The sequence below is a fragment of the Elephas maximus genome, chromosome 22, assembly GCF_024166365.1.
Source record: "Elephas maximus indicus isolate mEleMax1 chromosome 22, mEleMax1 primary haplotype, whole genome shotgun sequence".
In the NCBI taxonomy this organism is placed as follows: domain Eukaryota; kingdom Metazoa; phylum Chordata; class Mammalia; order Proboscidea; family Elephantidae; genus Elephas; species Elephas maximus.
Window position 1 is genome coordinate 45,820,758 of NC_064840.1, and position 12,457 is coordinate 45,833,214.

General features: G+C 42.8%; 1 protein-coding gene across 4 annotated transcripts in view; it reads right to left on the reverse strand.

The window, feature by feature from the left end:
* Positions 1-12,457, reverse strand: part of PTK2B (protein tyrosine kinase 2 beta) — a 165,389-nt gene that overhangs the window by 82,649 nt on the left and 70,283 nt on the right. For all 4 annotated transcript variants that reach the window (XM_049867057.1, XM_049867060.1, XM_049867059.1 and 1 more), the window contains exon 2: positions 2,479-2,724. In XM_049867057.1, the coding sequence (XP_049723014.1) occupies positions 2,479-2,682 (204 nt within the window). In that variant the 5' untranslated portion in view covers positions 2,683-2,724. The remainder of the gene's footprint in view (positions 1-2,478; positions 2,725-12,457) is intronic.

The window sequence follows — 12,457 nt, forward strand, 5'->3', positions numbered from 1 at the left end:
ACTAGAGACCCCTGGAGACTTCTGGTCAGGGTAGTGACCTAATACCTACACAATCAATAGCTGCCAGTTTTTGAGCCTGTACTGTGTGCCAGATGCATCACATCTATTATTGCTAATGTTTACAACAATGCTATAGGTGAACACAATCCCCAAGTGAGAAGACAAATACCTAGGTTGACTAAGCATTGGGCCCTAGGCCGTATAACCAGTAATAGTGAAGCAACATTTGGCTCTGAAGTCTAGGTGGCTTTAAAACCCATTGTTGTCAAGTCCATTCTGAACAACAGCGACTCTACAGGACAAAGCAGAACTGCCCTACAGGGTTTCCAAGGCTGTAATCTTTGAGGAAGCAGACTGCCACGTCTTTCTCCCATGGAGCAGCTGGTGGGTGTGAACTGCCAACCAGGGCTTCTTGATGGCTTTAAAACTACAGCTTTTTGCAATAATCAGGTGATATTTGTACTTCTGAGAGACTGGAGGCAGGTAAACTAAAAGACTTAGACACAAATTCTGAGAAGACAGGCACCTCTTTCTTCTTTGGTCTTTTCCACTTTGGGCCCTATATCCCTCTAGATAATGCCTCAAGTACTAGTAGCCATTCTTTTTAAGCTTGGATCTCATCACCTTTTCTCTAGGCCCGTTGAAATTTTCCCCCCTTAAACCACCTAGCAGGACATCATACAGCTCTAGGAACGCCTCTCCTCTGCTTAAAAATTGTGTATTTTTCCCTAGTGCCTACTCAAGTCCAAATTTCTCAGCCTGATATTCTAGGCCTTCCACTATCTGCCATCAACTTTCCCTTCCATTCTTAACTTTATATACTTTTCTAAGTCTAACACATACTCAAGCCAAACCTAACTACTCAGTGTTTACCAGCCTTCCTGCCTTTGTTCATGTTGTTTCTTCTACTTGGAAAGCCTACTCCTCTCCCCAGTGCTGCATCCTTAAATCCTACCTATTCTTCAGAGCCCCTTTCCACTGCCAACTCCATGTAAAATGTCTTAAACTGAGCCAACCAGATGCTCTGTTCTTTAGCACAAAAGGGTAGTAAGGTGAGGTGAGGTGCCCCCATGCTTGTTAATTATTTTCTGAAAATTAAGCTAGCAAAACCTGCAATGGATGGCTTCAGCTATCTAAAAAAATGACATACTCAAAGGAAGAGTCAATAAGTGGACAGTTAAGTGGACAGGATATAAGAAAACATCCTTCTGGATACAAGGTGGCCAGGACTTCTCTCAGGACACAAGTATGTATACATAACAGAAACCATAAGATGGGCAAACAAAGCCCTAATCAGATCAGTCACAGGAAACAGAAGCAGTCAACCTAACTGTAATCAGTTGTAATAACTGGCCAAGACAATGACCTAATCAATTACATTCTGCTCTGTATACAGAAGCGCAGTTATACTGAAATAGAAGGAAGGTAGCCAAGGTGATGTGGCTTAGTCTGCCGCCAGCACTGCCTAGAGGAGACAGTCGCTGAGTTTGAAGGACACTGACTTTTAGGATACAGGAAGGGTTGGCTATGAGACAGAGAGATTTCATCCAGTGTTCTCAGACCTGGTTAGTTTTTCCAAAAGTCTCCTGCTTCCTTTGCTTAAATTACAAATCAATGAAATAACCTTCTGTGAACCAATTTGGCCTTCCCTTACACCATCAGAAAGGAATATTCTGGGCAGTAGAAAGGGACATTCCCATTGTATCTACCCCATGGGGCTGCTGGGAGGATTCAATGAGCTAATGTGTGCAGAGACTGACCCAGGCCGGCATATGGTGATTGTTCAATAAATGTGGGTGATGAAAATTAGTTAGCATACCAAAACTCTGCTTTCAATGACAATTTCTTATAAATTTAGTTATGGTGGGCTGGCTTCCTAGTATCTATATTCCCTGATAAATATGGGTACCTGGACTTGCAAAATGGATTCCGTGACCCTGGGTGGTAATGAACCAACGGAGGTTCTGACTCGGAAAGACCTGGGAACCACCTGCTTATCCTTGGGCCTCTCAGTCTTATCTTCCCTCTCTTAAAAGCCCCATCAGCTCCAGACATCCAGGACCCATCTTATACCGTTTTTGTTCATTTTGATGCAATCACTGGTGTATCTCTCTAGTTCCAATCTCATCTGAGTGTAAACTCTTTGAGGGTGTGGGTTTTTAACTCCCTTGTGGAGCCTCAAATATCATAAATTCTTAATGAGTTGCAATGAGTTGGATCAGAGACCAAGCAAATGACCTGAGGGTATAAATGAAGGCTATAAAACTTGCCTCCCTGGCTACTAGCGAGTGAGATGCAGACTCCTGGAGACGAGGCAGGGGGATACGAGTTAGGAACATCTGTCCTGATGCCATTCCAACTCCGTATCCCAGCAGGTGGCTACAAGTAAACCAGCCAAGCTGAAGGAGGACTGCTCAGCTGCCCAGGAGGGAGAGGGAGAAACAGACAAACAGATGGAGTAAGTGCTCCTACACTTACCTGGATCTCCGTCTGTATGGTGCATTTGACCAGTTTGAAGTTCTTCCCGGGGTTGAAGCTGTTACTATAGAAGCAGACCTTGAGGATCCGCACATCTTCCTTTTCCACATCTATGGGCACCACCACCATGGGCTCTGGGGGGCCTTCAGGCCGGCGCAACGTGCCCACCTTCACTCGGCTCAGGGGCTCGGACACCCCAGACATCCTCTCAGACAGCAGCTAGGACCAGCACATTGCCGTAGAGTCCTGTGGGGACAGTAGAGGCACAGCCCTGAGATGAGTCTCCCCGTAGGCCTACGTGCCTCATCCCTGAGGGGCAGCACCCACCAAGCTCTGAAACCTACACAAACTACACATTCTTGTGTTTCCGAAAATGTCCCATACAAGCTTTCTGCTTTATTGACTGGGGAGGGGCTAAGGCATGAAGCAGTCTGTATAAACACCCAGGTATAGAATCAGGACTTGGCGCTGCCAGGGTTGCCATCTCTTTTCTAGAAGCCACCTCTCTCCATCACATTTACCCTCCCACACTGTGCTCCTGGGCAAGGGGCCCACACTTAGCAAAAGCAGCTGTGAGAGGAGGCGGTTACAGCATGGTTCCAAAGCACAGCTGAGCAGAAAAAATGGAGAGTGAGACAGTAGAAAATAGCAGGAGAGAAATAGGAACAAGGAGAAAAAGCCAAGAAGAAACAGAATTTAAGAATGGTTGGTCCTGAGGGAACCGGAATGGGGAAGGCAGGAAAGGATGCAGGTGGTGGGCCAAGCTATCAGCTGATGTCTTTGTCTACTCCCACCCTCTGCTTCTAGCTGGAACTTTGTGAACTTTATGGTAGGAGGCCACTGTCCCGCAGGAACTCATGATGTAGAATATCACTCGTTATCCACAGGGGAATTCAAGAGGAACGGCACTGTGCTCCCTGCAGCCCAGTTTGGGAGGTCATTCTGCAGGGTGGGAGGTGGCTGGATGGCACTAGAAGACCTAGCCCAGTTCTGGTGACAGCCTGCTATGATACACAAATGCACATACATGTATTATGAAGACATGAAAGAGATGTTATAAGGACGAGGGAAGGAGTAGGGCATATCCATTAGGTCAGAGACAGGCAGACAATAGGCACAGCCCCAGGCTTAAAGAGAGCCAGAACTTGGGACAAGGCAGATGGAGAAAAGACTCTCCAAACTGCTTTATTATTATAGATAGATAGACAGATAGATATGGGGTAGCCATGAGTCCGAATTTACTCGTTGGCAGCAGGTTTGGTTTTGGTTTTAGATATAGAGATAGAGATTATAGATACAAAAACTCTGTCCCTCTATCTTAGAAGTATCCATTCCGTTCTTCCAACAAACATCTACTGAACATGTCCCTTGTGCCAATACTCTGCTATATACTGAGGATGTTTCTCAGTCTCCCCTGACCCTCAACAAGGAATTCAGAGAAAGTAGTTTATTTGAAAGGTAGCCGCAGGAGATACCCTAGGGAAGTGGGAAATGCATGACAGGGGAGGGAAAATAATCAAAAATAAAGGGGGGCTATCAGCCACTCCTTGGAAATCCTATGCAGCAGCTCTACTCTGTCCTATAGGGTTGCTATGAGTCAGAATCAACTCAACAGCAATGGGCTTTTTGGTATCAACCAAGTTATCACTTGCAACTTAATCTTGCTGGGGAACTCTGAGAGTCAGGGAAGAATGCAATCCTTAGTTATCCTACACAAGGAGTGAGGGATCTGGGGTATTTATACACCAACTGCTTACTGGTGAGGGTTGCTGGGGTGAGGGGACGCATTCATATCTCAGCACAAGGGCAGAGCAGACTGGGAGCCATAGAAAGCCCTCAGGCACAAAGATGCAGAGGCTGGCAGTTGGAAGAAGGCAGGAGGAAACTGAACTGGCAAGGCCTACGGGGCCACTAATAGCTCCTGCTACAGGATGTGAAGATGAGAGAAGAGTACCTTGCCCCTGAAGAGCATACACTCTAGTGGGACAGACCAACAGGCAAATATATGTTGTAAATAAATACCTATACACATAGCTGGTCCCAGAGGAGTCTGACGTGAGATCCAGTATCAGGGTATGTCAGTTTAGCAAATGACCCCATGGCCCCCAAGCACCTAATTTGTAGGCCAGGGCCTTCATGAAGAAGCTTTGTGAACAGGTGTCCTGGATAGGGATAAAATGGGCTGGTGTGTGGTGTCTGTTCCCAGGGACTAGATCCTACTAATGGAAGCCAAAGGATCTGCATTCACAAAGGCCATTTTGATACCCACAGCACAAGCAGTATTACCATGTCACCTGGTGGGAAACTGGACTCAGAGCTGTCAAGTGCAGTAACACTATAGGGTTCATTGTGCATCGACAGCAAGAGAGACGAGATGCCATCTGCAGCCTTGGGGATACCAGGAAGCTCCCCGCTTGGGGTCAGGCAGCCTTTTCATCCAAAGGGAGCTGGCACCCGTAAAGACAATGTGATATCTTAGAGGCTCCCTGACACACCCTGGGAAGAGTTTGAAAGAAAGTAACTAAATGAGAATAATACATCAGTAAAAATTAAGTGATATGACTGGTAAGATGTGGAGACACTTCATTTTCACGTATTATATGTGTCACTGGCTGAAGAGTGACAGAAGATAAGGTCTCTCTGAATGGCAGACCACAGGGACAGAAACAGAGCAGATGAGTTGGAAGCCATGCCTAGGACAGAGCCCAGCATAAAGTTGGGCAGGAGAAGGGGACTGGGTCTTCATGGCACATTTAATCCTGTTACTGTTACATTCAATGGTGCAATGAAATGTGGTGTTTTTAAACTTGAGGAGCCAAAAGAATGTGAGAATGTCACGATGAAAACCCACAACCTGATAGTGACCCCTGCCACACAGCCTGACTGGGCAGTATCTAGCCACTCTGGAGCCAGTCCCTGTTCTGGCCCTGCCCAAAGGGAAACATTCAGACTCTGCATCTGACCGAGTCCTGTGTAGCCACCCAGACTGATGCTGGTATTACCAACATGCCTGGAAGCCACTGGTTTCTTATTGTCATTGGTTTTTCCTAGCCCTTGGTTCAGGAGTCATTAAGCACAGTGACCATAGAAATATTTTAGCAAAACCATCTCAGTCACCTGGAATCTACCTTTATTTTCAGCCTGATGTAAGTCCCTTAGTCCTTCACTGTTAAAGTAGTAATCTCTGATCAGGTTGTTTATTCAGAAAATAACCACAGTGTAAAAACTTAAAAATAACACATAAGTGATTTATACAACAGTCCTGGAGGTGGGCAGGGGAAACCCACTGAAGGAGGTTAAGCTATTTAGTCAAGGACTCATGCCTGTGAAGTAGTAAACTCAGATCCCAAACTAGATTTGAATCCTAATTCAATGTTTTTTTTTTTTCCACTTCACCAGCTGCTTTTGAAGAAGGTAGTTTCTCTTGGAAGACAGTACAAACTCTGCAAGAACAAATGTGTCAGCCCAGTGTTGAGTATTCCCAGTCCATGAAGAATCCTGAGCCCCTCCTGGCCTAGTAAGCATGACTCACTCGCAAGTTAGGACTTTGTCTTGAGAGGTCCCGCAGGGAATCAGGGCTAGAAACCAAGTATTTGCTAAAAAGTCCCCAGGCCTAGAAGGTGGTGCCCATGTCTCTACTGATATATGGCAAACTCCTCAAGGGTATTCAAGCTCCAATCTACTATAAAAAAGATCTGCAATGAACTGCCAAGGGATTCCCATAACTGTCCAAAACAAAGTAACTGAAAGGCGTGATACAAAGAAGACCTCAGCTACCCTTATCCAGGGTCTTGGGGGAACATATCCCTCAACCCCACCCTCCTGCTTCTCTCACAGTCATTCTGCCTGTCTTCTGGTCCCAGCTCTTCCTCGGAGAAGTGTTGTGAAGAAGAAGTGAGAAAACATAAGTGAAAGCTCATCATAAGCAATAAAAAAAACCAAAAAACCAAACCCGCTGCCGTTTAGTCGATTCCGACTCATAGTGATCCTAGAGGACAGAGTAGAACTGCCGCATAGAGTTTCCAAGGAGCAGCTGGTAGATTTGAACTGCTGACTTTTTTGTTTAATAGCCGTAACTCTGAACCACTACGCCACCCGGGTTTCCCATAGGCAACAAAGCAGGACACAAATGGAAGAAGGCTGTATCATTAAGATTTTCCAAATCTTGACTAACTTATATTCCTAATATCTTGTCCCTCCTGCCAGGGGCTCACCAGGGGGAAAACTAAAAAAAAAAAAAAAAAGCAAAAAGGGTCCTGATTTGCAGCATTTGCTAATTTCTATGGTGTAAATATCCCCACCATGAATGATTTCAAGCTACCAATGTACATCACTGAATGCAGAGTCCGGAAGAGAAGGGAACCAATCTGTTCCTTTTCCTCACAACAGAACTTAACCTGTTCCTCCAAATTTTGCCTGATTACTTGAATTTCTCATCAATAGCCTATCTCTGGTTTCTGATGACCTCAAAGTCCTCTGACCCTTTACTTGTGAGCCAAAAGCCGTGCCGCTTTCTGCAGTACAGACCTCCTTCCTGGCTTACCCAGCCCTGGTATTCTCTCCTCCCTGCACTCTGGCCTGCCCCAGGCTCTCTGAGCAGTGACAAGAGAGAAAGCTCCTGCAGCACTAGCAATAACCTTGGCTCTGAGCCATCTTGGGCTCCAGCTTGCCTCTCAAACCCCAGATCTGCTGAAGTCAATGTCAAAGAATAACAAACACAAGGAAACAGGCTCAAATTAAAACAGGAAAGGTTTTAATTGGCTCTAAGAACCTCTTGGCCAAAACCTAGGAAGGGTCCTGAGGGAGGCTGGGCAGTCTCTGAGAATTTTCAGGAAGAAAAATAAATTGTAGTCCTTCCTGGATGGCAAGAAATCCACCTGCCTGAAGGAGGAGAACTGAAGGGGAATGCTGTCCCTTCCAGGTCCTCCAGGCTGTCACTGGACCTAGCGCTGTGTTCCCAGTCTGGGGACGATGAGAGGGTTATGATAAGTATCACAAAAGCCACGACTTTTGCCCTTGAAGATGTGTCAGTGTAATGGTACCTCTTACTGAGCACATAGTATGTGTCAGGAATTTACACAAGTAATCTCTGATTTCCCAGAAAAATTCTGCAGGATAGCTAATGTTAGCCTAATACCACAAGAGAGAAAACTGAGGCCTAGAGAGAGGAAATTGCTGAGACCACATCACTGGTAAGCAGCAGAGCTTTGGGGCCACCATGTTGCAAAACTCCAGAGCATCCTGTGAGTAATTCCCCCAGTGTTGTGTAACATGGCAGCCCCAGGACACGTGTTTTGAACTCAGGTTTGAATGACTCAAACATGTGTGCCCTCTCCCTTACATTATACTGCCTTTCTGACTAATGGTCCCTGTATTAGGCTGAGTTCTCTACAGAAGCAAAATCAGTGAAATATATATATAAGCCCTGGTGGTGCAGTGGCTAAGAGCTATAACTGCTAACCAAAAGGTTGGCAGTTCAAATCTACCAGCTACTCCTTGGAAACACTATGGGGCAGTTCTACTCTGTCCTATAGGGTTGCAGTGAGTCAAATTGACTCAACAGCAACAAGTACGGTATGTGTGTGTATATATATTTATTTATATATTTTGTGTGTGTATATACACACACACACACACATATACATATACATATACCTATATACGTATATGTATAAAGAGAGAGATTTATTTCAAGGAGATGGCTCATGCAGTTGTAGAGGCTGGCAAGTCCCAAATCCATGGGTCAGGCAGCAGGCTGGAAGCTTCTCCTGACTCATGTGGTTGCAGGAGCTGACGAACTCAAAATCAGGAGGTCAGATGGTAGACTGCTGGCTCATGTCCCAAGAACCAGAGGTCAGAAGATGCCAAGTTGGATGCAGGATAGAGAGAAGGTGAGCTTTGCCAGAACATCCATATATATTGGATGCAAGCCACACCTCCAAGGAAACTCCCCTTATATCAGATCACAAAATGGAGGATGATTACATAATACTGAGAATCATGGCCAGGCCAGGTTGACACATAACATTAACCACCACAGTTCCCCTTTCAGTGCTCTCTCAAATCAGGGGTAGAACTTTTAATCCTCAAGACAACTACATTTTACCCTCAGTACTCCCACTGACTGCTCTCATTTGTGTCTCCTCAAGAGGCCAAGCTTCAATGTCAATAGCAAAGAATGGAGGGCTGGTGCTATGTCTTGCCACCAGGCTCAGGAGTTAGTGCCTGGGCTCTGTCACTAACTAGGTTTGATGCTTTGAGACATGGGCTTAGCTGAGTCCGAGTTCCTAAGCAACAGTTGCTAAATTGATGATGGCCTTTGATGATGTTTTCACATGTCCATGGCAAAATGGCAAGCATAAGGACAATGTAGAGAATTTTTCATAAAGCTCAGTGTATCATAAAGCTCAACCCGAAAAAGGGCTGTCTTTTATTCTAAGATACGTCTTTCTGCTTTTTTATAGTTTTACAATGCTCATTCACTTAAGAAATGGCAGTGCTGTGAAACAATTCCACTTACAATAGCAGCTAAGAGAATAAAATACCTAGGAATAAATCTAACCAGGGATGTGAAAGGCTTATATGTTGAATACTATAGGACACTGCTGAAAGAGATTAAAGAGGACTTAAATAAATGGAAAGATGCTCCATGTTCATGAATAAGAAGACTTAACATTGTTAAGATGTCAACACTACCCAAAGCTATCTATAGATTCAACGCAATCCTGGTAAAAATTCCAACAGCCTTCTTTACAGAAATAGAAAAACCAATCTTCAACTTTATGTGGAATGGCAAGAGGCCCAAAAGCTAAAGCAATGTTGAAAGAGAAGAATAAAGTAGGAGGACCCACATTTCCTGATTTTAAAATACACTATTCATCTACAGTAATCAAAACAGCCTGTTACTGGTACAATAACAGACACAGAGACCAATGGAATAGAATTGAGAGTCCATAAATAAACTCACACATCTATAGTCTACTGATTTTTGACAAGGATGCTAAGCCCATTTGAGGAGGAAAGAAGAGTCTCTACAATAAATGGTGCTAAGAAAATTGGATTTCTACATACAGAAAAAATAAACAGAATTCCATGCCTCACACCATACACAAAAACAAATTCAAAATGGATTAAGGGTCTAAATATGCAAACTAAAACCATAAAATTCTTAGAAGAAAAAGCAGGGACAACACTGTCAGGCCTAGCTTTCAAAAATGGATTATCAAATATAACAATAAAAACAAACAGCAAAAAACAAAATAAATAAATAGGACCTCATAAAAAATTAAAAACTTTGCTCTTCAAAAGACTTTACCAAAAAAGTGAAAAGACAAGCTACCACCTGGGAGAATATCTTTAGAAACCATATATCCGACAAGAATCTAATAACCAAAATATACATAAAACTTTGACAACTTGACAACAAAAAGATAAATGACTCAATCATAAAATTAGTGAAAGGGCTTGAATAGACATTCCATCAAAGAGGACATTTAAATGACCACCAAACAAATGAAAAGATGCTCAGCATCATTAGCCATCAGACAGATGCAAATCAAAGCCACAATGAGATACCATTTTACTCCTACTAGGATGGGTAAGACTGAAAAAAAAAAAAACAGAAAATAACAAATGCTGGCAAGGATATGGGGAAACTGGAACCCGTAACCATTGCTGATGGGAATGCAAAATTGTGTAGCCGCTGTGGAAAACTGTTAGGCAGTTCCTCAAAAAACTAAAAATAAACTACCAAATGACCCAGTAATTCCATTCCTAGGTATATACCCAAAGGACTTGAAAGCAGAGACTCAGAGACTTGTACACCAATGTTCACTGCAGCACTATTCACAATAGTCAAAAGGTGGAAACAACCTAAATGCCCACCCTTCAACGGACGAATGAATAAATAAAATGTGGTATATACATACAATGGAATATATTCAGCCAGTAGGAGAAATGAAGTCTTGATGCATGCTACAAGATTGATGGAGCTGGAAGTCATTATGCTGAGTGAAATAAGTCAATCACAAAAAGACATACTGTATGACCTCACTTATATAAAAAGACAAGAAAAAGTAAATGTATAGTGAACAAAGCCTATTAGTGGTTACCAGGGGTGGGAGGGAAGTCAAAAGGGAGGGTTAATGGTGATGGAAAAATTGCATTAATTAAGAGTAGGGTTCACAGCCGATTATTGTAATTGCTATCAGTAAGTTGCACAATTGTAAAAGCTGAATTGGTGAAAAGTTGTGTGGTTGATATATTTGCAACAACTTAAACTGCTGAGACTGCTTATGTACAACCAAAACCCTCATGGAATTTGGTTTCTTGGTTTGGAGGTTTAAGGTCATGGTTTCATGGGACATCCTAGTTAAGTGGCCTAATAATATGTTTAGTGTTTCTGTTCTACCTCCTAGTTCGATGCATAGTGTCTAGGGTCTTAACAGCTTGCAAGTGGCCATCCAAGGCTTAACAACTGGTCTCTATTCACCTGGAACAACAGAGGAATAAAGAGAGTCAGAAATAAGAGGAGGATATGAAATGTGTGGCTAATTGCCTCCATAAGCAACTACCTTTTTTGCCATGAGACCAGAAGAATTGGGTGGTGCCCGGCTTCCATAACTGAATATTTTGATCAAAGAATCCATAGAAGAATCCTGATCAAAAGGAGGAAAATGTAGAACAGAATTTTAAATTCTCATGGACTCCATAATTTCTGGAGCCATGGAGGGTGGATGAACCCCTGAAACTACTGCCCTGGCTAAACCAAAATATCCCCTAAAGTCTTCTTAAAACCAACTAATAGTTTAGCCTAACTAATAAAAAAGGTCTGCCTTGAGCATTATGGTCCTTTAAAAACTATCTATATGGGATCAAATTGACAGCAGCAACTTGAAAAATTGGACAGGAACCTTAGGGAGGAGTGAGATTATGTTAATAGGGGAGGAAGAACTCAGAAAAGGAGGATGAGAATGGTTATACAACTCAAAGAATGTAGTCAATGTCACTGAAATGGTACATGTAGGAACTGTTGGATTGTTGTATATTTTGCTATGTATATTCTCAACGACAACAAAATAAATAAAATTATATATATATATGCATATATATATAGAGAGAGAGAAATGGCAGTGGTAGGAGATGGTAGGCACATGTATCTTTTAAATACCAGTGGTCTGGCAGAGTAAAGAACTGGAAATGTAAAAGACCTATACAAAGAAAGCCATACAACACTATTGCAAGATACCAAAAAAGACCTACATAAATGAAAAAACCTACCATGCTCATGGATAGGAAGACTCAACATGGTGAAAATGTCAGTTCTACCCAAAGCAATCTACAAATATAATGCAACACCAATCCAAATACCTACAACATTCTTTAACAAGATGGACAAACTAATTACCAGCTTTATATACAAAGGAAAGAGGCCCTGAATAAGCAAAGCATTACTGGAAAAAAGAACAAAGTAGGAGGCCTGATCTCAGAACTTACTATACAGTCAAAGTAGTCAAAACAGCCTGGTACTGGTACAACAAGAGACACAGACCAGTGGAACAGAATCGAGAACCCAGACGTAAAGCCATCCACCTATGGTCAGCTGATCGTTGACAAAAGACCAAAATCCATTAAATGGAGAAAACACAGTCTTTTTAACAAACGGTGCTGCCAAAACTGGATGTCATCTGTAAAAAAATGAATCAGGACCCATACCTCAAATCATACACAAAAACTAACTCACAGTGGGTCAAAGACCTAAATGTAAAATCTAAAATGATAAAGATGATGGAAGAAAAATATAGGGACAACGCTAGGGGCCTTAATACATGGAATAAATACAATACAAACCATAACTAAGAAAGCACAAACACCGGGAGAGAAACCATATAACAGGGGGCTCCTAAAAATTAAACAATAGCAAAAAGATGGAAACAACCTAAGTGCCCATCAACAGATGAATGGATAAACAAATTATAGT